General features: G+C 38.2%; 1 protein-coding gene across 1 annotated transcript; it reads left to right on the plus strand.

Moving 5' to 3' along the window:
- The first annotated feature begins 8,758 nt into the window (after window positions 1-8,758).
- On the plus strand, window positions 8,759-25,917 carry LOC123514536 (probable ATP-dependent RNA helicase DDX56). The gene is made up of 11 exons (XM_045272455.1): window positions 8,759-8,911; window positions 11,176-11,352; window positions 11,665-11,818; window positions 12,366-12,522; window positions 12,730-12,886; window positions 13,217-13,320; window positions 14,132-14,311; window positions 15,295-15,576; window positions 15,894-16,071; window positions 16,270-16,419; window positions 25,776-25,917. The coding sequence occupies exons 1-11, from the start codon at window positions 8,840-8,842 to the stop codon at window positions 25,839-25,841; spliced, it is 1,677 nt and encodes a 558-aa protein (XP_045128390.1). The 5' UTR covers window positions 8,759-8,839; the 3' UTR covers window positions 25,842-25,917.

Raw genomic sequence — 25,917 nt, forward strand, 5'->3', positions numbered from 1 at the left:
TGAGAGGGCAGCTTTAAGATCTTTATATTTTTTTTCCTTTATATCTAAGGAATGGTTCTGGGAAATCTTTTTTCTCAGTATAATTTTTGTACCAGTTTTCTGAGCCTTGATAAAACAGAAAAAAAGTTATGGCATACAAAATTCCAAGATAACTAAGCTTCCAATCGCGAAGTGTAAAAGAAATCTATGGCCATAAGCAGTGTGCGGTTTGTAGGTTCAAAATTCACATTCATTTCTTCTATATCAGTAGAGTAACATCGAGAGAGAATTTTTAGATTCATACATTATTGCCTTTTAAGATCTCATGATGTCATTGCACTTTTCAGAGAGCGAATATTTAACCAGTCCACACTATGATGAAATGGAGAAAAAAATTCCAAGAAAAAGAAAATCATATCCATCGACATTACACAGTTGCACAAGACCAATACATATAGGTATCAAAAGAAACGGAAAAAGTAAAACCTCGGAATTTGTATGTACGCGAGATGTAATTTCCGTTTACATGGAGTTCTCAATAGCTGCACCTCCGGCTAAGAGGTTAAACATGCAGTTAGATTTTAGTCCTGGAAAGTTCTTCATTGACATGTACAACCTAAAAGACTGTTGTAATGAACGTACATTCCCTCTCTCTTTTTTTTCATAAATATTAGCTATCTTCACGATTCACATTTGCAAGGTTAAAACACAATGTTATCGCACAAGATTCACGTATGACTTTTTTTTTCATCTCGCCCTACACTGAATTCTATTTCTAAGATGCTACTGTGTGAAACACTGAAAAGTTCTCCTCTTCAGCCAATGGTCTCACAGAAATTCAATGGCGTGCTATAGGATAACTGTGACGGCATGGAATCCGCTTACTAACGACTAAAGTTTTTTCTATTATCATTATTTGCGTAAAAATCTGCCGCACCACCAAACAGACCGACTGTTTACCTACACGGACGGCATTATCAGCTACCTCTACATACATAGGTATGTATACCAACAAGGTTGCAGACATATGGACCGTTGTACTAAGTAAAAGGAAAAAAGTTTAAGTACTAATTAACAGAACTAAGTGGTCATGGTACTTGGGACGGCAAAATAATAATTCTTTGATGGATTCAAGAAAGGTACTTACCATAGACTAGAAGTTTCATAGCTGTCACCACGATTTTCTACCGTATATATATGACACACGGAAACAGGCAAGAGAAGATTAGCCGAGTAGTTGTCAGCTCATTAACCACCCACTTCAAGGCATGACTCTTGGTAATCGTGGCGTATCCTTATTATTACACACAGTCAACAACACAACAGAGCACAGAACAGGAGAAAGACGTCACTGAAGGCCACAAAAACTGCAGAACTTCACACAAAACACAATACAAAAGAGTGGTTCACCGTTGCAACCACAGATGGAGTCTGCCTCAGTTGTTTACTAAATTGCCAAACGTTTCATACCGTGGACAAAAGCAACAAGTGTTCATATCCCAGTGAATGCACGTCACATCAAACACGCCACAACATGATAAAGTTAAATTAATGTTAAGCGTGTCGAGTGTTGGACAAACAACAGGGCAGTTTTCCACTTGATCACACGGCGAAGAGAGCACAACGCAAAACACTCATCACACCCCCGAGTCCACGGCCTACTCTTTCTCATTGCTGCCACCCAGGGCCGTGCAGAGACCATTGGAGGGGCAGGGGCTCAAAAGTTTAAAAGGGGCACATGGAGCATGAATTTGAGAAAGGATACAAAAGCATACCTGACTATAACAGGCACCAATCGCTATTTATGTAGTTTTCATTGTTCGCCAGCTGGTTTAATTCACAAGTTGGTCCTGCCTATCGCGCCGAACTGTCGCTCTTGTGGAAGCCCTATTAAAAAATATGTATGCAGATATTCATACCTACATACCTCATAATATAAACGTTTGGTTATCTATCTATGTGTCTGATTGAAAATGACATAAAAATATGCAAATATATGTTCCTGATGGTGCAAAGTATGGATGTACCAGTGTCCCATCAAAATATTTTTTGCAAGTCTAATAGTACATATATACCTTATCACAAAATTGTCAGAGTTTCTGCATAGGATAATGCTCCACTCAAAAAGCGTACAGCAAATATCACTGAGTAGCATTTATAAAAAAAAAAAATTTTCGGAGTCTGTGCCGAAATAACCTGGCCAACATTACCGAAACCGAATTTTCCTAACTGAATCACAACAAGCGAACTTGGTATGCCTTTTGATCTCAGAAAGTTTCTCAGAGTTGGCACTGTCCATTTTCTAAGTTCATCCTCACTAATATCCATAGTGTTATCCATAGTGAAGTCGTTGTGTAGCGAGTGTGGCGATGGCTCTTAACACGCTAGATTTGTTTACGTTTCGATAGAACAATCTCGGTGCATGTCAGACAATATCCTCTATACTGTTAATTTCTTAAGACTATTAATTGTTGTGATTTTCTGTATGAATATAATTCATATTAATTTTATGGAAAGAAAAAGGCATTAAAACTACGCTTTACCTATTAATGATCTTTTCTATTTTTTGTCCCAGAAATGGAGATGGTAAAGAAGAGCGCTCGACATATATATAAACATTTCCACTTTTTTAGCTTATATGCCACGAGTACATTCTTAGAAAGATTGTAACTATTTTATTAAACCATTTAATATTTACAAAACGTGCAGAAAAGTACGTTCCAGTTGACCAACTTGCTGTGAAATAATTAACCCATCTGGCGGTTGAAGACACCTACATAGCAGATCGCGATCGGTCTCATTGTAGCAACCCATATTCATAAAGATAACATCGAATCACAACATACCACATCATTGTTCATACTCAAATTACTCGATGTATAAATTAGTAGAGAGAGGCCAGTAATAATAAAAGTTCATATTTCTGAAATCTTAAATGTTTATTGCTTCATAATCCACCCTGCATTTATTAACAGATATCATAGACATCAATGATGTAGGCCTTATTCATAATTATTTTATATAATTAATGTAACTAAATGTAACTGATTGATGAAAGAATAGAGATAAGAGAAGGTCACTAAGGTGTGTGTGTGTGTGTGTGTGTGTGTGTGTGTGTGTGTGTGTGTGTGTGTGTGTGTGTGTGTGTGTGTGTGTGTGTGTGCATTACAGTGGCATCTTCTCTTGCAGTTACAACAGCAACTTCATGTTGCCCATGCATTTGAAAATATCAATTACTTCACTAAGGTTGACTGGAATATCCTTTTCAATCGCTAGTAAAAGAAGGTCTGACAACCTATCCTCTCTGCAAAGAGAAAGAACGTTCCACAGTAGCTGTAGACACCGGAAGGGTGCCATATGTCTTCAGCAGCTCAGCAGGGCTCTCCCTTTTTGTGGAAATGGCACTAGATTGGAAAATTTCACAGCTTTTAGTGACAAATCTGGGGAAATCGGTAAATCTGGGGAAATCGGTAAATCTGGGGAAATCTGGGGAAATTTGGGCTCTATTGTTCCATATTAAAAAATATTAAAACAAAACCTTAAATCTAAATATTTTCGTGTAAAAATATTGTCAACATCTTGCTGTAATTAAAATTGTAATAAAAACTGGAAGAGCACAATGAGTTGCTGAAACTAGTGAAAAATGTCAAGTGTAGTGCAACTAATGATGAAGCACACCAAATAATACTGGATAATTTTAAGATCTAAGTCATTTTGTGATGAGTAGGGGTTAGAGGTGCTTTAGACATAAGGAGCCATTTATAATCTACAGTTACCAAGTACCCAAGGTACACATTTATACACCCATTCTGTGATGGAAGAGTCACTAATTACCCAAACCAAAGTATTGTACTGTATTGCAACTATTTTGTGATAAATAGTCTTATTTTTACCTATTCTTAGTTGTAGTTTTGTACACTGTGATAATTTGTACACACATCTGTGATGGATGAAAAGCATTATGCAAAGGTGCATTCAATTTGTGATGAAACATTTATTTTTCCTACTGATAGTTTTGTTTTGTTTTTTTAGAATGTGATAATTTATGGAAAAAATATTAAAAAACATGATTTTTGGAACAAGTATATTGTTTATTTCACTGATCCTATGCAATTTTATCATAGTATTGTATACTTTTTGCGAATTTCATATTAATAGGTAGTATAATTTGTATATAAATTGAGTTTTACACGTTAAGTCAAGGATTTGGATTTTTGGGGAAATTTGGTCCAATCTGGGGAAATCTGGACATCTGTCTGGGGAAATCCTGAAAAAGCAAAGTAGGAGCCCTACAGCTCAGTCAAGTTAGGGAAAACTACATGTGCATTGTTTTCTTTGACCACTGTAAGAATAGATGTCACACTAATGGGTGAGGGGCATAAGTATGATGCATGGAAGACCTTAACTTCTGTCTGCAATATGTCTACTTCAATGTTATAGAACTGATAGAGTTTTTTTTCACAGCTTGCAGTACTTCTGTTGGAGGATTTGTTGTTTTCCAGTTCTCTGGAGCTATCAGGCTGTGGAAAGCATTAAGAAATTCCCAAGTCTTCTCCTTTGAACCGTCTCCGAAGCTCATGTGTCATTGTGTCCACAAAAAAACGTAATACGCTTTAACACGATAGTAGTCTTGCAAAGTAGGGAAAGTGTGATCAACGGTAGCTGTTGTGGCAGTGAACTTATACTTAGCTGGCATTTTCCTCCTCCTAGCTTGACCAGGAATCTCAGTTGGAGGGTCCAGGCCCACTGATGCAGCCTTCTCTGTAGCCTGTTTATACATATTATCAAACTTCTCTTCTGTTCTGCTGTGTGCCAGTTCCTGTAAAACTTCATTAGCAACTTTGTATGCTACACCCAGGTCCATGTCTTTCTGCTGCAAAGGATTAGAAGCCATCGCAGTTACCTGGAAGATTGGACAGGTGATTTTTCAAACACAGGAAGAATTCAAAGTTGATGCTCTTGAGTAGAATCATTGCATCACCTGCTGAAGAGTCTGGAGGGTCTTGCTGTGTCATTTGCTCAAGAAACTGCATGACAGCTGGGAGGACCTTCCTCAGAGTGCAAAGGGCTGTTTCTCTGCAGGTCCAACGCGTGTCTGACAGCTTCTGCAGTTCCAGTGGTCGCTGATTAGGGGACATCGTCTTCTGCATTTCAATAAATGCAGAGTGTCGTTTGAATGAGTTTGCCACAAAAGAATAAAGTTTTTCAACTAAGTTAAAGAAGCTGACAAAACAGCTTTGCACTTTCAACTAGCACTAGATAAAGGTAGTGTGCCTGGCAGTGTACGTACAATACCTTTGGATTTCTTTTTAGGATTCTTGACTGAAGTCCGTTAAAGCGTCCGCTCATGTTTGCAGCACCATCGTAACCTTGACCCTGATGTTTTCCAACTTCAGATTATTTTCCTCAAGTAGATCTATCACTAAGTTTTCAAGAGATTCTCCCCTTGTGTTATGAATGTTACACACCTGAAGAAAGCGCTCATTGATTTTCATGTTATGCACATACCTAATGACAAAAGAAACCTGTTCAGTGTGTGCAGCATCTGTGGTTTCATCCATGAGAATTGAAAAGATTTTGCTCTCTTGGATTTCTTTCTGGATCACTCTTTTTACTGATATGGCCAAAGCTCTAATCATATCATTCTGATTTCTGTTGGAGAGCAGTGAGACAAGAAGTCCTTGCTTCTGTTTTACCGATTCCAAATGCAGTTTAATTACACTGTCATATATACCAAATACCTCTACCAACTCTATGAAATTACCTCTATTTTGGCTTGACATAAAAATTATTATTGTAATAAATGCTGGTATTAAACAACCATTAAGTATATATAAAACACATACACAAAAAAAAAATAATAATAATAAGATTTGAAGTTACGGGTTAGTTACTTCATGACTTTCAGCTTCAATTTGGCGCCCCTTAAATGCTGCAAAAGGGTACTTCGGGCATCAAGGTTCAAAGGGGCAGGGGCTCAAGCCCCCTCCGCCCCCCCCCCACCTCTGCACGGCCCTGCCACCTGCCACCTGTCAACCCAACATTGTCATATGAAACCGTATATGTCAGTATATTTACTATACTTCAAATGTATCTAATACATCTACGCTAGAGTTTGTATAAATGGCTGAACGCTGCCAATATTTTCATAACTGATGATAATGATAAAATATAAAAAGCTGTAGGTATAGTGGCAAGCATGATTTAGAAGTAGGGCAGAAGAGATTAACAGGAATAACACTGCTTACAATATAAGGAATTCAGTGAGTGAAATATTGGATCAAGTATTAGGTTTAGAAAAAAAAAAACACACACACACAAATAAAAACAACCTAGAAGTAATAAGACGGGCCGCAACTAATGAACAATGTAAGATTGTAGGTAGAGGAAGGTGCACTGTGGACTGTGAGGAATAGCAATGGGGGAAGAGTTGAGTAAGATAGTTTTGTGTCGTAAGATAGAAAAATGAGATAGACATAGTAGCGAAATGTGTAAGCTTTCACTTTTGTAATAGTCTAATTATTATATTACTCTAATAGAAAGAGGTTATAATATATGAAAAGTGGCGTGAGAGAAGCTTGGATGATTTGAATCCTGCAATAATGTCGTACATGTGTAGGATGGGAGAGAATAAGACAGTGAAACATAATCTTGTTAGAAGGTGAGACATATGACAGAAACAGAAGAGAGATGAGGCAAATAATTCTGAATTAATAAAGCTATAACAAAAATGATGGGTGGAGAAAGCAAAAAGACGGTGCATGGGCGATGAAGCTGCTGGGAATGTGCAGAAACAAATGAAAGGAGAGTCTGAGGAAGTGGTGATCTTCAGGGAGGTATTATAGAGATCATAATACTTGTGTGATCCATGGTCTCAGATAGAATATGGAATGATAGACGTATTAATTACTGGCGAGATGGACTCTCTCTCTCTCTCTCTCTCTCTCTCTCTCTCTCTCTCTCTCTCTAACGGGGCCTGGGGGCGGGCATTCCAGTCCTATGAATGTTCTATATATCTGTCATACGGTCCCTTATTGATTATGTCGCCCCTGTTTTAATACAGTTTAGTGCCACCCAACTCCGTCCCCTGGAGCTTGTACAGAATGAAGCCATGTGGATAATCTTGGGATGCCCCAGGACTGCACGGATTGAAGTCCTCAGAGCTGAACTGCACCTGCCGAGTATTATGTGTAGGGTACAGGAAATGACTTGTCGCACAATAAGTCGGATGCTATGCACGGGCTCTGACTCTCTAATGGGATCACTGATCCCCCTGTAACATGATCCTCGCACTCCTACAACACCATACCTCAGGAAGATCTTGGGAGTACTGGCAAGTGTAGGTGTAGCCGAGGCTTGTATTAACGTTTTTATGTCACCGCTGCAACCCGCCTGGAACCCTCACCGTGTCAGTGTTGATTTTCACTCTGCATCAGCCCAAGAGGGACTGGCTCCCTCATGTGCTGCAAGACATGTTCATGACTAAATTGTCCAAGTACCCACACGTTCAGGCTATTCATGTTTATTGTGATGGGTCAGTCAATGGCAGCAGGTCTGGATGTGGGCTGTTCATCCGTGACTACATCTCTGCCAGTCTCTACACTGACACTGAGGTTTCCAGGCGGCTCCTGCACCCATGTCTTCCACTAGAGCAGAACTGTATGCTGTACTGGAGGCGCTCCACATTGTGGCGCCTCTCCATAAGAATGTATATTTCTTTATTGACAGTCAGGCTGCATTGTACGCCCTTCAATCCACCTCCCCCATGGACTGTGATCTAGTTAATAAGTGTCTTGATCTCATCCACGCCCTAGAAGGTGCTGGTGCCACGGTCCATTTCATCTGGATACCCTCTCATGTGGGTATCCCTTTAAATGAAAAAGCAGACCACCTTGCTCAGTGTGCCCTACAAGATGACACAGTGGACCCTGGCACTGAGTACACTCTGGGTTATGTTAAGAGTAGCATTAAGGACTTTGTACAAAGTAGCATTAGTGATCAGTTGGAGCTTTGTTGCCATAGGGGCAGTAGCACTAGTCTTCACTATGCACGTGTCTCCCAGAGCTGTGCTTACACCTACGGGAGACACACTGCATCACATGACAGGGTGGCAATGAGGCTCAGATTAGGCTACAAATACTTTTGGGAAGTCAGTGCTTCTCCTGGTGTGTGCTGTGTGCTGTGTGCTACACCAAGGGGACACACTCTGCGTCACTATATCATGGAATGTCCTCTCATTGCTAAATTTAGGCCACAAGATCAGCATGACTTGTACAGCCTCATTGACCATCTCCTAGACTCTGCCACCATCAGGGATATACTCAGGGAATATCCTCAGTTTGCTCCCAGACTGTAGGATGTCTTAGGCAATAAGGTGTGCAATATGTGTATTTATTTATTGAAATACTTGTATTCATGTTGTGTAAACTGTCCAGTTATTTTTGTGATACTTTAACCTTAAGTCTTTGCCCAGGGGGGGGTGACAAGGCCCATCCTCCTCCTTTGTTGTAATTATTTATTAATTCAACAATAAATGTATCAATCAATCAATCAATCTTGAAATTTTCATCATCATTCTGTCGAGATACTGATCAAGAGTGTAGGTACAATCTTGATATCGGTATTAAAACTTTTTACGATTTTTTTTTTTAAATTGTCCAAAAATATTATATCTTTTATTAATAATTTTATTTTATTGTGGTAAATATATAAGAAAATATCAAAGACAATACAAAATCCTATGATGTTCAGTATTTGCATTAGATAAAGACTGTCTATTTCCTTCCCACGTGAGATGTGTGGAGGTAAACAACGTTGGTGAAGTGGCACGCAGCTGACATTATCGTGCTGTGCAGTAAGGATGAGTGCTGACGGTGACGATGAGAAAACTTTGCAGTTCCATGAGATGGGGCTGGATGACAGAATATTGGAGGTAGGGAGATGTCATGCCTGGCCTTCCAGGGCAGATGTTTTGGATGATGTCCTCTCTCTCTCTCTCTCTCTCTCTCTCTCTCTCTCTCTCTCTCTCTCTCTCGAGGCGTTTTATTATCATGAAAAAAGTCTCCTCGTGAAAATATTTTGTATGTCAATCCCAGACACGGACCACATAACTAAGGCCAATTCCTAAGAGGTATTGCTCGTTAATCATAAGTAATGACCACATTACGTTAAACTGTTCTGACTATCATCTGCGCACAAACCTTCCAGTAAACGGCAATTATTTATAATAGCAACCTTTCCCAAACAAGCTAGGGGTCATGAGAATTGGGGCATTTGGATGGGGAACGAATAATCTGAAAAACTGGTGTTGAAAAGTCGTCAGATGTTTAATATGCCAAATTTCTTCTTACCGAATCTATCCTAGCTGCAGAACTGTCAGCCACAGACTTCTTTCCTCTAAGACATCAACCTAACCTAATTGGCAATACTGAAGAGGGATCCCATTGCTGGGCCGTCAGGTGGCACAATTTGTGGAATGCCAGCAGTCGGCATATCTTAGCCAGATATACACTGTTGCCAGTCAAGTGAAAGAACTCTCCCCCACCCCCCTTTCCTCTCCCCTAACTTTAACCTAGGAATAACCTAGCTAACATAACCTTACTGTTGGTCAAAAGGGTTCTGAGGAAGACGTATCAGTGGTGCATGTCACCTCAACTAGGTTACACTAACTATGTAGGTTAGGTTCAGGCTAGGTTAGTTAAGAGAGAAAGGGGGGTAGAGTTCCTTTTGCTTGATTGGCAACATTTTATATCTGGCTAAGATCTGGCAACTGCTGGTATCCCCAAAATTGCACCAGTTGACAGTCCAGTGACAGGATCCCTTCTCGTTGGTATTGCCACCTAATTTAACAAAACACCTCAAATTTTACACCGTTATGCCTTAGTGGTGAGGTAAAGAGATGCTCAGGGTGATGAAGATGCATACAGCTTTGTGGCATTATTAATAAAGATATGGAACCCCTCCTTTAAGTCTGTATGTCACATCTTAAATATTGCTGTTGCCAAATATCTCACATAGTGACTCTTCTGCCACACATTGGTGCCATTCGCTTCACTTCCATCCACAGGGTAGCCATATCAATAAATGACAGTGAGCCTCTATCAGAATGCCTGCCTGTCTCAAAAATAAAAGAGTACTTTAACTGAACTGACTGTGGAAAGCCATCCTATGACTGGCCCCATGAGTGGAAACTGCTATTGCTGAGACAGTTTAATAGATACAGGTTGAACCTCCCAAAGCCAGCAACCACTGGACCTTAGACTTGCCAGACCATGGAAAATTCCAAACTATAGGTGGTCCCAAAACACCCTCTATATACTTACTCAATGTTCTACTGTTGGCATAGGGTCCGCACTGAAACACCTTTATCTAGCTTCCTCAATAGGTCCACTTTCTGTTGCACTGATATTGTCATATGTTTGCGCTTTTTCTTTGGTTCACACACAACACTATCACACTATTCCTGGTCGCTTGGATAGGGGCAAATATTACAGAAAAATATGTTTATGCACCTTCAGAGTGGGGTGTTTGCAATGAGCGGCAGCGTGGTTCTGATCCAAATTTGACCCAGAATGCCTGGGCTCCAAAACACAGCACAGTGCTGCCACATCCTAGCGGCGGTCCGGCAAATTACTCCAGCCAATTCAAAAATTCCACCAAACAAAAATTTTGCCAGATTACAGGTGTTGCCGGATGAAAGAATACTGGATTAAGGAGGTTCAACCTGTACCATGACATCCTTATATGCTGCTACCCATAAATCCCTGTAATAATCAAAAGACAATCATTTCAATGGTGCACAGCATCCTGGACTTTGAAAATCTTGAATTTCTGCCACACTTTAGTGCTATTACAGCCATACTAAATGCGTGCCCCTTAGTTTCTCTATGTTTATGGCAAGGCCACCAACCCTTCTAAATGATTGGAGTTTTGTGCTTGTATTTGATGAAACTGAATTACAAACAGCTACCCAGTAGACGATTGTAGCTGCTCTAAAATCTACTATACTACATATACTACAAAGTTTCATTCATCTTGGCCTAACTATGATAAAGACTGAGGTAAATATCAGAAAGTTTTAAGGCCACTAGAGCAGACTTAATTATTAAAGTGTACTATGTACTAAAAAGATGATCACTGTAGTATTATTTTAAAACCATGGAAATTTTATTTTTTATAATTTTCCCTATTTTGTAGGCTATAGCACGGTTGGGATGGAAGGAACCTACCCTAATTCAGGAGAAGGCCGTACCTTACATGTTGGAGGGGAAGGATTTACTTGCACGAGCCAGGACTGGATCAGGAAAGACTGGAGCTTTTGTCATCCCAGCTATACAGAAAATCCTGGAAAATAAACGCACTGCAACTGAACAGGTAAACTATGTAGTGGTGGTACATTTGATATATTTAATAGTTAAGTTGCAAATAGCCAAATACCATATTTTCTAAATCTATGAATGCACCAATAAAGAATATTATTGGCAATATCCATGTCATGGTTTGCAAAATTTTTTGCATGTATATGAAGAAACTTTTCATATTTGTAATTAGGATGTACAAATCATATACAATTCATATCATAAATTTCCTCTTCAATTCATCATTTCTTTACTTAATGAGAAATATGTTAAAGGAGCAGGTTGAAAAGCAAAACAAAGTCAATGGTCTTGCATATTTCTTTTTCAGAGTGTACAAGTTCTCATCTTGGCACCAAGCAAAGAACTCTGTAAGCAAATAAAAAACAACATCGGTGAACTGACAGTTTCCTGTAGACGTGAAGTTCGCTATGTAGACGTGTCACCACAGGTCCCTCTTGAAGCACAGCGTCCTCTTCTCATTGGTGAGGTTTTAGTGTTGGAGCTGTTGTCATTCTTTTCTCTGAATATTAAATTTACAGGGTTTCCTTTAACTCATGAAGTGTGATCAGTCTCGGCTCAGATTGATGTCTTATAGAACAATGAAACAGATGATTAGGAAATTATCTTACTGACATTAGTTTATACAATAGCAAGAATATACATAACTAATGTTTCATTGGGCAAATACTATTAGACATAATCAGTATTGTCAGTGATATGATTCCCTACATCTTGTTGTATTTGAGCAACATTTACCAAATGTATACATGCATGAAACTTCATATAAAGAATTAATACCATCTTTTAAGTTAGAAATTATATAACAGAAAAACAAACATGGAAAGCAGCACAAACATTATGATAAATTTGAATAAATCCTCATTATATTAAACTGATGGCTAATTCCTTACAAGTGTCAAAGTTCATGCCAGAGTTATTGTTTATTAATGACAATTTAAGTGTAACTAAAGTTAAATTTCACATATTCTACTCGGTCAGTAAATATGTAACTGACCTATATTCTTACAGATAAACCTGACATTGTGGTTGGAACACCAACAAGAGTGCTGGCTCACATTGCAGCAGAAAATCTCAATGTCCAGAACTCCCTCAAACTGCTGATCATAGATGAGGCCGATCTCATGTTTGCCTTTGACCATATAAGTGATATTGAGGCTGTGCTCAGGTAAGGTTTCAGTATTGCTATAAGATGTTCAACATCTAAAATAAGAATGTAGCATACTAATGACAAGATTACTGATAAGATAAATGCATAATTTAAGTTTAAGTAATTCTTAGTTTTCAAAAGTATTATTTTATGGATTAGTACAGTTCACACAGCTCACATGATCATTTAAATGTGTTTTTGATGATATTCCCTCATTATTTCTAGGCACCTCCCTCAGATTTACCAGTCTTTTGTGACAAGTGCTACCATGTGGGATAATGTGAAGAAGCTGAAAAAATTGATACGGAATAAACCTGTGATCCTGCGACTGGAAGAGCCTCCATTGCCAACCACAGCACAGCTGACTCAGTATGTCATCAAGGTAATCACACTCATGATACTTGACTTAGACTGAGAACACCGACTATTGAGATGGGATTGTAAAAAAGAAATGCTCTCTCTCTCTCTCTCTCTCTCTCTCTCTCTCTCTCTCTCTCTCTCTCTCTCTCTCTCTCTCTCTCTCTCTCTCTCTCTCTCTCTCTCTCTCAGATGAATAACAATGTATAGAGAGGAGGTGCATAATGTGAAGGGAATAGACCAATAATTTTAATATCTATTAGAAAGGAGGAAAGAGTAAATTCTTAATTCTCTTGGTAGAAATTGCATTTGATGTGATATTGAAGGAGAGATACTGAATTTTTTTCTTCAACAGATTGAGACCATTGACAAGGTGGTCATGATCAATGTGTTGTTTCGTCTGAACATGATCCGTGGCAAGACAATCATTTTTGTCAATAATGTGGACAAAGGATACAAGTAAGTGAATCTAATCCCATATTTGGCTGGCCACAACAGTGAAACTCTAATCCAGGGGTGGGCAAACTTTTCAGTGCAAGGGCCACATTAAAAAACAATCTTATAGGGCCACATAGTATATTGACCAAAAGTAATTAATATTTAAAAGACAAAATAAAAGGCTTTAAAAAAAAAGCCGCTCCTACACATATTCACACCTGCAAGAAGACTACAAAATGCTCACAATGTTTTTGGCATTGTTTGTTAACTTTCTCTTTCAAATTCTCTGAAGAAATTCATCAATGATGTTGAGGAATTTAAGTCTGATTTGAAGAACACTACTGCTAAAGCTGACAAGATGATGGAAATAGTTGATAATAAGATGGCAAGAATGGAAGAGATAAGTATCAAGGTCGATGGATGAGGCAACAGAAGGCTTGGCGGGAGTTACTGGGTCGCTGAATTCTGCTGACTCAGAACTTTCCACGCCTTAGCAGGACGTGAAGAGAAAAATTCACTAGCATTTGTCAGACCACATGAATTCCTTTAGAGAGCCACATGCATCCTGTGGGCCATAGTTTGTCCACACCTGCTTAAGTCCATTCACTCACTATTGCCTACTTCATTCCCCTCAGCCTTGTACTCCTCCTCTTAAGTGTTCCAGCTCTCTGTCCTTTTGTTTTATTGGAAGACTTCAAGTCACACCACAATTTTCATACCTCTCTCTCTCTCTCTCTCTCTCTCTCTCTCTCTCTCTCTCTCTCTCTCTCTCTCTCTCTCTCTCTCTCTCTCTCTCTCTCTCTCTCTCTGTTTTCCTTTTTTTCTTTTACAGATTAAGGATGTATTTGGAACAGTTTGGAATTAGTTCCTGTGTCTTGAACTCAGAGATGCCTGTTGCATCAAGATGTCACATAGTGGAGCAGTTTAACAGCAGCAAGTATGACATTATCATTGCCTCAGATGAAAAGAGTCTGGAAAATCCTAAAGCTAACAAGAGCAAAGAAAAGAAAGGGTATGTATAGATTTCTAGTTTGTTCAACAATTTTATTTTCAAATAATTTGACAGTTGCTAAAATATTTTTCTGAACTCCATAAGCCTAAGATGGCTGAAAAGTAATTAACCTTTTTGTAAGATGTCAACAGAAGTTGCTAATATAAGTAAAACAGTCATGATTCCTTGAATATGATGCTTAATTTGATAAAATTATTAACTTGAATTTGGTGAAAAAAATCTATGATGAAAATATGTACTAATGCATTCCACAAGCTTACCAGAATTGAACACTTTTTACTAACATCCAGACTATGATTTTAACTGACTGTCTGAGTAGTGTAGAAGAATTATGTTTGTGTTAGAAATTATTTTAAAGAATCATTAACAAAATAAAACATTGTAAAGATTTTTTAGATATAATGATGTACAGTACCTCCACTAATCAGATACCAAGACTTGCAAGTTCTGGTTGCTGCTTTTTCCTGCCTTGCCACAATCTTCTGACAAAAAGTATTTTCTCAGTGCTGTCATCATTGATATGAACCAGAGTAAAAATTATATGTAATATGATACCAGTGGGGTAGAAGAGACAAATGTATAAGTATATTAAATGAGAAATTAAAGGAAATACAAAGTAGAATTGATGGTGAAAGAGGCCAAATTTATTAGATAAGATGGAAGAGAAGCAATGGATGAATGTGACTTCACCAAGGAAAGATGTTAATGGAATGCATAGACTATGAAAAGAATTGATAACTGTTTGTTGAGCAAAAAAAAAAGAAAAAGTGGTTGGGCATAATGAAAATGAATGGAGAGTAGTTATGGATGCAACCTTTTCATAGTTCAACTACAAACTGCCACTCATAAATGCTACATATGCCAAACTCTAGGACTTAGTCTATGCTATTAGGAGATTTATATTTGTGTTAAATTAGTCATCATAAATTTTTGCAAGAATATCTTTAAAATTATTTATTTCTTATTGAGATTATTTTCAACAGGAAAAGGAAGAGGGACAAAGAGTCTGGTGTGGCAAGAGGTATTGACTTCCAGTTTGTGTCCAACATCATCAACTTTGATTTTCCACGTGATGTGGACAGCTACATCCACCGAGTTGGACGCACAGCCAGAGGCAACAACCAAGGAACGGCATTGTCCTTAGTCTCTGTGCATGAAATGGAGGTCTTCAACAGTGTTGAGGCCAAGCTCAAGACACTGATGCCTGACTCTGATGCTGTTTTTAAGGACTTTAAATTTGACATGTCACAACTTGATGGCTTCAGGTATGCAAAGGTTACATTATTATTTGTCATTGCCTGACATTCCTCATATCTTGTGTCTGTCCACCTATTTATTCTAAGCTACCCTCAGTCTTCTTCTCTATCTTCTGTATATTCCCATTCCATTGCTCCTGTTGTCCATTTATATTTGCTCAACACAATATTTTCTTGTGGCTTTTTTCAGGGGATCAAAATTTTTCTTAACTTTGTTTTGCTTCTAGTGCACATTGTTTTCTATTCACTTGTTCACATTATATTCCTCTTTCCTTTTATGAATGTTTTTGTTGTAAGACATGATTAATTTGTGCCTTTACATTTAGGTATCGAGCTCTTGATGCATGGAAGCGTTGCACATCTATTGCCATTAGAGAAGCCAGAAAAAAGGAACTTCAACAGGAAATGTTAAATTCAAGTAAACTGAAGAGCTACTTTGAAGATAATCCCAAGGACTTAGAGTTGCTGAGGCATGATAAACCCAAGAGTGGCATCACACCCATGGTAAGACTATTGATTGTCCCATTGTATGTACTTGACTACCAAACAATGTGATACAGTTCTTGTGAAGATTATTTTGTTGTCATCAGACACTCTTACGACTATCTACATAGTTGGCATACTGGATGGTTGTAGGCTTAAATAAGTTCTGTTATGGAATCAAATTATTGCCATGCATACTCTTAGAGTTTTACTTTTCAGAATCACTTGAAGAATGTTCCGGAATATAATGTGCCAGATAATTTAAAAAGAGTACAGAAGAAAGTGAGCAAGAGAAAGTTGAATAAGAAAGCACCAAGAATCAAACTGAGCCAAAGGAAGCAACTAACAAAAACTCAAGAAAAATATAGGGTACAGTATATTTGATTAATACATATAATTTAGCGTGAAAAATATTTAGTTAAGTATCTTCACAGTCGGGTCAAAGAAGTGTCATATTTCTACACCAGATTCATTATACAGTTGACAGTCAGAAATCCGACAACCTCAAGGACCTGACGTCTTTATTTTTCCTTTATTTTTCCTTTGGTAAGTCACCAGAAATTTTAACATCTTTACTAAGGCAAAGATTTAATCAGGTTACAAACACTTGGTCCAGTACCAAACTTCTTTTTCTTCCATCATTGACTCTCACAAGCATTTGCTTTTTTTTTATCCATTGTCATAAAAACTTAGTTTTCTTTGTTTTATTTATGTCTTAGATTGTTGAAGATCATATGTTAAACAAATGCTTTACACAGTGTGCCACTGTCAAGTTTTTTTAATTTTTATTTATTATTTTTTTTTAAGCACATCCACTTTCTCTGCAATTGACAATGTACAATGTTTGCATTTTACACTACACTTCTTTGCTGAATCCATTACGGGGCTATACATTAGCAAATAAATTAGCTGCTGCAAGCAGGATCAAACACATGATTTTGTAAAGAGTGCCTCCACAAAGTTATGGCATGCCGATGCAGGAAATTTAAAAAGGTGCTGCGAGTCATGACACAAAACTTATATTTACGCAATATCAATAACCAGATTTGTGATTGTCAACTGTATTTCAGTGTGTACAGATGCAGGGATTTCTCAATTTATCAGTGTTTGAGAATATGTGATTTAGGAATAGCACATAAGAAATCTTGTCATTTTTTCATATTACACAGATCATTCATAATAACACGATGTCAAGAAAATCAAGTTGCACAGCTCCTTTATTTCCATGATACAGTCACCAAGTGTTCCCCATGTGTGACGCCAACACGCTTTCCTTTTGCATGGTGTTTTGATCTCATTGCTAGTAACAGTAGCGGTGCATTGTTACCCGTGCACCACTAGTTTGTTTGATATCCCACAACTCATATCCTTCATTTTAATGCAGCCTTGTTATTTGACTCGTATACTTTAGACATAGACCAACAATATCCTTTCTATACAAAGCTTCAATCATAGAAATGTACACTTGGTAAATCAGATAGTTTACCTTGCCTTGGTGGTGACGAAAGCCAGCCAGTACACTCATCACTGCCACTGACTCATCTAAGCATCCACCCTTGACTATGGACTCCCCGGGTGCCAGCCAGATATCCCCCTGAACAATTGCCCCCCTGAGATAGGCCCCCCTGGACATGTTCCCCCTGGATATATTCTCCCATGGAAATATTCCCCCTGGACATTTTCCCCCGTGGACATCAGTTTCGAGTGTTGTGTTTCAGTTCAAACGATGTTTCGTGTGTTAGGTGTTCTGTGGTGTAGTAGTTTCAAGTGTCGTGTTTCAGTTCAAACGGTGTTTCGCGTCTTGTTATCGTCACCCTGACACTGAATCTCAGGTTAGTTTCTGCCACAGCCACACAGCCCTTACATGACATGGAAGTACTGAAAACAAGTAGAGGAGGGGACAAGATTTGCTACAAAGGCTACATGTACACTAAGAGAGATACAAAAAAGACATGGATTCAATGGGAGTGTATGCAAAGAAAAAGCAGACCATGCAAGGGTGCAATAACAAAAAGCTTGACTCTGGATGATGTGAGAGTAACTGTGGCCCACAGTCATGATAATGACAGTTTTAGTGTTGAAGCAGAGAAGTTGCGATGCAATATTCGTGAAAAAGCAAAAGAATCAAGGGAGAGTATTGCTTGCCTACTCGCCACAGCCATTCAAGAAACTCCTGAACCTGTGAGACTACGTCTAGGAAATCAAGAATCAGTGAAAAGAGAGCTTCACGTTTCTGATGAATGGTCAACAACAGGTGGTGAGCACCCACAACCCTTCCTGATACATGACAGTGAATTGCAGTCTTCAAACAGAATTCTTGTTTTTTCAGCTGATAATGTTCTACAACACTTAGCTTCGGCTGATAAATGGTACATGGATGGTAATTTTTCTGTAGCTCCCAATATATTCATGCAACTGTATGTTATTGGTGTGCCATTGGGTAATTCGCCAGTTTCAGCTGTATATAGCTTGTTACCAAACAAACAACAACGAAGTTATGAAGCAGTTATCAGAGCAACATTAGACAGATGTGAGGAATTGGGATTCACTCTTGATCTAACTGTTATTGTCACGGACTTCGAGACATCTGCCATGAATGCTGTTCAAGTAACCCTTGGTCACCATGTCAGAACGCAGGGCTGCTTCTATCATCTAACCCAGAGTACATGGAGGAAAATTCAAGATCTTGGTCTTGTCCAAAAATACAGAAATGAAGAGTAAACACTTTGTTGGTATGCTCGATAGTCTAGCATTTCTACCCTTAGCTGACGTTGAGGAGGGAATGGCACTCTTGAGAAATGCAACTCCTGAAGGGCTAGAGGAACTACCGTATTTTATGGCTTACAAGACGCATATTTTTTCCAAAAAAAAATACCCTGAAAAATATTAGTGCGTCTTCCAAGATAAATGTTGTATTGTAAGGCAGCATCCAACCTCAAGTGAGCTTGGATACTTGACCGATAGCGACCTGGATTTGTATGTTGTCATTACACTATGATGTTAGCTTAATTACCATTTAATTTAGCCTTTTATATTATGTAAACTCAGTACTTAGGTATTACAAGTATTTCCAATACCATAATCCTTCCTGCAGCCTACTCAGTGTGTGGAGAAAACGGGCCGCTCCCTCGTCTCATTGCAACACACATATATGCACACGAATGCACACACATCATGCCAGGTGCCTTTATACCTTTATTAATAGAACATCCAAGTGGCTTACTCATTCAAGCAAGAGTCAAAACTCCACTTGTGAATTGTATTCACATTGATAAAGCTTATGAAGCACGACTGCAAAATAAAATAAATACAAACTGCAGCACTGACGCGTTCAGTTTCGGCAATCGGACAATTGATTCCATAATGTAAACAACAGGTCATACACTGAAGTTACCAAACCAAGCCATATCAACTGCTTCATCTTGATCTTGATTAAGTCTTTCTTTCTAACAGCACCTTTATTTACACATATGTCTGCATGATGCACTAACATATACATACACATACATATAAATATATATGCATAACAAAGAGTTTAACAAATCAAAAACTTGGCCCAATCTCATAACAAGCTGAATGAAATCCTCCAGACTTGGTATGTAGTTCAGTCATACACTTTATGCAATTTTTACCATTAAACAATCCCTTCAGGAATGTATCCCTTGCATAATTTGAGAAATCACTTTACTCCTACACTTTTAGCATGAGCACCTTTTGACACTTTGATAAGTTGGCAGCTTTTGTTTCTAAGAGTTTTGAGCACATTACCATAGTATTTTGTGTAAAACGTCATTTATAGCACTGGTGAAGTACCTGCGTAAATCATCACTTATTGGCGATACACTGAACACAATTTCTTTCCAGTTGTTTTTTATAACTTGATGACAATTCAGTAATTGACACCTTGTGTTTCAAAAACATTGAGGATGTAGGCCTTGAGTGGTGATGAGATGAAGCACAGAGCAGCATTTGATTGGCGTTATGTTATGGCATCTTTTCTCCTTCCAATAGTGATTCCAAGTGTGATATGACTCATGAAAGTGAATAACAAGGGTCAGATGATAGTGGAACTCAATCAGGAGTCATATACAGCTAAATTGGGATGTAAGGATGAAAAGGATGAATGTAAATTCATGAAATTTGAAGCGTACAAAAAACTCTGACCAGGAGAATGGGGTTAATAAGAGTGTGGAGTTGGTTACTAAGGGTTAAGGAAGTTGTCACAAAAGTCTATTCACACTTGCATCTTATCATCCTTCCATATAAAATTGCCTGCCCCACTAATGGGTGGAAACTGAACGGTGCTTCCTACATACTTTTCAAGTGTGCCTACAGGCGCTATAGCCCATAACATTAAAAAAAATAATCAATCAATCAATAATAGTGAAAAACATTAGGGAACACCCAGACAAACACGGCTTGATAAATAAAACACAATATGGATTTGTGAAGGGGAAGTCGTGTCTTACAAAATTGTTTTGTTGAGCTTTTATTGTAGGGTTTATGAGGCAGCAAATAAAGGTGATAATTATGACATTCTATACTTAGATTTCAGTAAAGTCTTTGACAAGGGACCTCACCAGAGGCTCTTAACCCTTAACATACAGTGATCGTTTTGGGATGATTGTAGCGTCACGTGCGGAGAGGTGGGATTGTTCTGGGAATCATGATTTTTGCGCGCTAAACGTTTGAATCTCTCCCCCTCACTATTGGTCCTGAGGTAAGTGGAGGGATCTGGAAACTTTTCTTGCTCGCCTCCTTGAGCCTTGAGACATATGTTCCCACACACTAGGTCATCTTTTCCCATTTTGAGGCGACATTTGGCAACCCCTGTGACTCGGAGGGAGGAAACAGTACTCCAAGTGATGTTATGTCAGTGTTACTCGGTAGTGACATGAGAACAATGATGAAAATGAAGACTGATTTTTTTTATTGAGACAAGAAAGTGAACTCTAGTAGTGATTCTGATAGTGATCTGGGAGACAGAGACAAACCCTCACAGAGACGTTCATAAATCTCCTCACGTGTAACCCATGGTTGCCTCTACAGGACTGTGCTTGTTGGCCAAGTGTGTGTGTATTTACCTAGTTGTATTTACCTAGTTGTAGTTTTACAGGGCCTGGGCTTTATGCTCGTGTGGCCCCGTCTCCATATCTACACTTATCCAATCTTACTTTAAAAGTGTGCACACTCGTTGCAGACACTACTTCTTCATCTAAACTGTTCCACGTCTCAATACATCTCTGCGGGAAACTATATTTTTTAATGTGTGTGTGTGTGTGTGTGTGTGTGTGTGTGTGTGTGTGTGTGTGTGTGTGTGTGTGTGTGTGTGTGTGTTTACTTAGTTGTAGTTTTACAGGGCCTGAGCTATACGCTCATGTGGCCCCGTATCCATATCTACACTTATCCAATTTTTCTTTAAAACTATGCACACTCATTGCTGACACCACTTCTTCATTCCATGTCTCAACACATCTTTGTGGGAAACTATATTTTTTAACATCTCTCAGACATCTTCCCTTCCTCAACTTTTTACCATGTGATCTTGTGCTTTGAGTTTCATATTCTTCTCTCAGGATCAGTTTCTCATTATCCACTTGATCCACTCCATTCCATTAATCAATTTATAAACTTGTATCAGATCCGGTCTCTCTCTTCTCTGTTCCAGGGTTGGTAGATCCATAGCCTTTAGTATCTCCTCATATGTCATCCCTTCAAATTCTGGAACCATTCTTGTAGCCATTTTTTGTAGTCTCTCCAGCTTCCTTATGTGTTTCTTTTTATGGGGGGTCCACACTACTCCTGCATATTCCAATCTGGGTCTTATTATAGTATTTATCAATTTCTTCATCCATGTAGTGAAATGCTATTCCAATATTCCTTATCAAATTATATGTCTCTGAAAATTCTATCAATATGGCTTACCGGCTCATTATTTTCTTCCATCATCACTCCCAAATTCTTTTCCTGTTTTTACTTTCTCCAGTTCTACTCCATCTCCCATCTTATAGATTCCCACTGCTCATCTTTCATTCTTTCCCATTTCCATGACATGGCTTTTGTCCACATGTTGTTTATGTATATGAGAAGAAGTATTGGCGCCAATACTGACCCCTGCGGCACTCCGCTTTCTACTGCTCTCCACTTGGACTTCGTATCTTTAACTACCGTCCTTATTTTTTTCCCCCTGAAATAATTTTCCATCCATCTCAATGTGCTTTCTTTTAAGCCACCCTTCTCCTCTAACTTCCACAGTAACCTTGCATGTGGCACTTTATCAAATGCCTTTTTTTTAAATCCAAATAATACAATCAACCCATCCCTCTCTCTCTTGTACTCTATCAACTATTTTAGAGTAGAAACTCCGTAAATTTGTTACACATGACCGATCTTTTCTAAAACCAAATTGGCTATTTGATAATAATTTGCTATCTTCAAGGAACTCGATCCATTGTTTCTTTATTACTCTTTCACACATTTTACACTAGTTAGTGATACCGGCCTGTAATTTAAAGGTTCTTCCTTCTTTCCACTCATATACGTATATGGGAACCACCTCAGCTCTTTTCCATTCTACTGATACTGTTCCATTTTCTGTTGAGCATTTTATGATGTATATAGGACTTGCTAGTTCTTCCCTACATTCTTTCAGTATTCTGCCCGAGACTTCATCCAGTCCCATTGCCTTCTCTTCATCCAATTTCTTCATTAACTCTTATTTCATGCTTGGTTACTTTAATGTCTTTCATATAGATGGGCTCTCTATTACCGTGTGGCCTTTCAAATTTGGATTTCTTAGTAAAGACCTCCAGAAATTTACTATTTAACAGTTCTGCCATACTTTTTGGGTCTTCCACCATCCCATTCTCTCCTTTTAACCTTTCTATTGTTTCTTTTTGCCTCATTTTCCAGTTGATGAATCTGTAGAACAATTTTCAGTTGTTCCTTACATTTTTCGACAATGTCATTTTTATAGTTCCTCTACTCTTCCTTCCTCACTTTAACATATTCATTTCTTGCTGTCTTGAAGTTTTCCTTATTTACTGGATTTCTATTTCTCCTCTTCCTTTTCCATAGTTCCTCTCCTCTTCCTTCCTCACTTTAACATATTCATTTTTCGCTGTCTTGAAGTTTTCCTTATTTACTGGATTTCTATTTCTCCTCTACCTTTTCCATGCTCCATCCCTTATCTCCTTTGCCCTGGCACACCTTGCGTTAAACCAATCTTTCTTTCCTTCTTTGTGTGTGTGTGTGTGTGTGTGTGTGTGTTGGGGAGCGGAAGGGAAGAAGGAAACAAATTAAAATAAGAGAAGTGGATATAAGAGAGAGAAAGAGAGAGAGAGCATGTGCGCTGTGTTATCGGAGCTTGGGTCGTATTTCTTAGCGGCGGGTTCTGCCATAGGTTTGGGGAGAATTTTTTATATGCAATAACTTTGCTCTCAGAGGTCATAACATGTTGAAAATTACATCATTGTACTCAGAAACACGGAGAAATATGCTTATATAAGGAAAAAATCTTTTAGCATTTTTGAATGGTGTGATTTTTCCCCACTGTAACAGATGGAAACTAAATCAGCTCCCCGTACTTTAAGGATTAAAAAAGGTTAAAGCACACAGTATAGAAGGTAGAATATTAGGCTGGATTAAAGCGCGGTTAGACGACAGGCGATAAAAGGTAGTAATTAATGGATCTAATTCCGAGTGGGGAGAAGTAGTTCATGGGGTGCCACAGGGCTCAGTTTTAGGGCCATTATTATTTCTAATATATATATCAACGACTTGGATAGTGGAATTAATAATGATATCAGTAAATTTGCAGACGACACAAAGATAGGTAGATTAATTAGGTCCGATTTGGATGCCAAGGCTTTACAGGCTGACTTGGATAGGATGAAAGAATGGACAGATAGATGTTTAATGCAGTTCACTATTAACAAGTGCAGGGTGCTGAGCGTAGGTAAAAATAATCGGAGCAATAGATACATGATAGATAATGTAGGACTAGGAAGTTCCAAGTATGAGAAAGATTTAGGAGTCATAGTTAGCTCCTATCTTGGTACAAGGAAGCAATGTATTGAGGCCAGAAATAAGGCGAATAGAGTATTAAGTTTAATTTTTAGAAGTGTTAAAAGCAGGAATCCTGAAGTAATACTAAAATTATACTTGGCGCTGGTCAGGCCACATCTTGACTATGCGATACAATTCTGATCCCCACATTTCAGGAAGGACATAGCTCTGTTGGAGTCAGTGCAAAGGAGGATGACTAAAAAGATACAGGGAATGAGGGATATTCCCTATGAAGAGAGACTGAAAAAACTTAATTTGCATTCCTTAGAGAGATGTAGGTTAAGAGGAGACCTGATAGAAGTATTTAAGTGGTATAAGGGTTTTAACAAAGGGAACATGAGTGTAGTTCTTAGGATCAGTAGCGGGTATAGAACCAGAAATAATGGGTTTAAACTTGAAAATTCAGGTTTAGGAAAGAAATGGGAAGAAACTGGTTTTCAAACAGAGTGGTTGATGAGTGGAACAGTCTCAGTGGTCATGTAGTCAAGGCTGAGTCAATAGGGAGCTTTAAAAGAAGATTAGATAAGTTCATGGATGGGGAAGATAGATGGAATTAGGTAGCTTAAGCACACTGGGACTGCCTCATATAGACCTGGTGGCCTCTTGCAACTTTTTTCTTCTGTTCTTATCTTCTTATGTATACTGTAATCCTTTCATTCCCATTCTCTTTGTATTGTACTCCAACATATGGTAATCTTTCTGTTATAAAGGCTTTCCACACTGTATAGTGTATGTCACATAAGCACTGGATTTTTCACCAAATAACATATCACAAAGACAATTGTTTTGATATAATAATTGCTGAAACCAGATAACATTGCATAATGGATGGACTGAGATTTTATGGTTCTATCTGCTCACTGCAGGGAGTCACATTTTCATTCCTGCTTGTATTTCACTCCAACATTTCTAATAGTACCATACTCTTCTCTAACCTCAGATACCATTCAAACAAATCATTTCTAGTACTTTACCTTCAATGTACATCCAAATTTTGACAGTGTATATTAATGTTGAAACTATAAAGTCTCATTGATTTTTTGGAGGGGGGTGTAGATGCACTTGGTGGGACCTAATGGCATTTAGACCCAGTCAGGGTTTAGGTCACTCTAGTTTTAGAACACTCTAGAACACTCATTACAAAATATTCATCCTCATTACAAAGGTTAACCAGAGTATGCTGTTGGGCCGTGCTAAGGCTATATGCAGATGGCTGTTCAATGTGTAGCCTGGTTAGGCCAAGAGTGTGAATGATGTGTAGAAATGTGTGCTACTTTGTTGGTGCTATCTTGTACAGGATTGCTAGCTTGATATACTTTATTTGTCAGTACATTACTTACTTTTTCTTGAAAATTTTATTTTGATTATTGCAATTCATCTAATACATCTATTGTATAGTAAAGACAGAACTGGACCATAGGAATGTGGAACTTTTTTTTAAAGGAATTGAAAGAAATGCAAATTCATAATACCATTTCTCAAAAGGGAACCAGGAGAAATGGCCTATTTAGTTTCTGCATCAAAGTGCCTTTCTTTTTTTAAATTGTTGGTTTTCACTACAAAGATGATGGTGAAGGTGTGAATATTAAAAGTAAGAATATATTGTGTACATGCATACCATCCTTCCAAATTAAGTAAAACAACTTACTATTTTTCAGAAAAGGAAAGCAGACCCACTTCAGAGTATGGAGTTTTCTGGATTTAAGAAAAAGAGCAAAGTGTAAGATTGGGAAATTACCAGGTACTTCATTTACATTGTATTATTTTTCATAACTGCTATGAAATAAATCATTCATAGTA

This window comes from Portunus trituberculatus, chromosome 38 (assembly GCF_017591435.1).
Source record: "Portunus trituberculatus isolate SZX2019 chromosome 38, ASM1759143v1, whole genome shotgun sequence".
NCBI lineage: Eukaryota > Metazoa > Arthropoda > Malacostraca > Decapoda > Portunidae > Portunus > Portunus trituberculatus.

Bases quoted from the DNA above. Each gene is read 5' to 3' on its own strand.
- LOC123514536 (XM_045272455.1), top strand. From the start codon at position 8,840: ATGAGTGCTGACGGTGACGATGAGAAAACTTTGCAGTTCCATGAGATG. The intron at 11,819-12,365 runs GTGAGGTTTTAG...ATATTCTTACAG, and splicing joins ACAGCGTCCTCTTCTCATTG to ATAAACCTGACATTGTGGTT. The intron at 16,420-25,775 runs GTACAGTATATT...ACTATTTTTCAG, and splicing joins AAACTCAAGAAAAATATAGG to AAAAGGAAAGCAGACCCACT.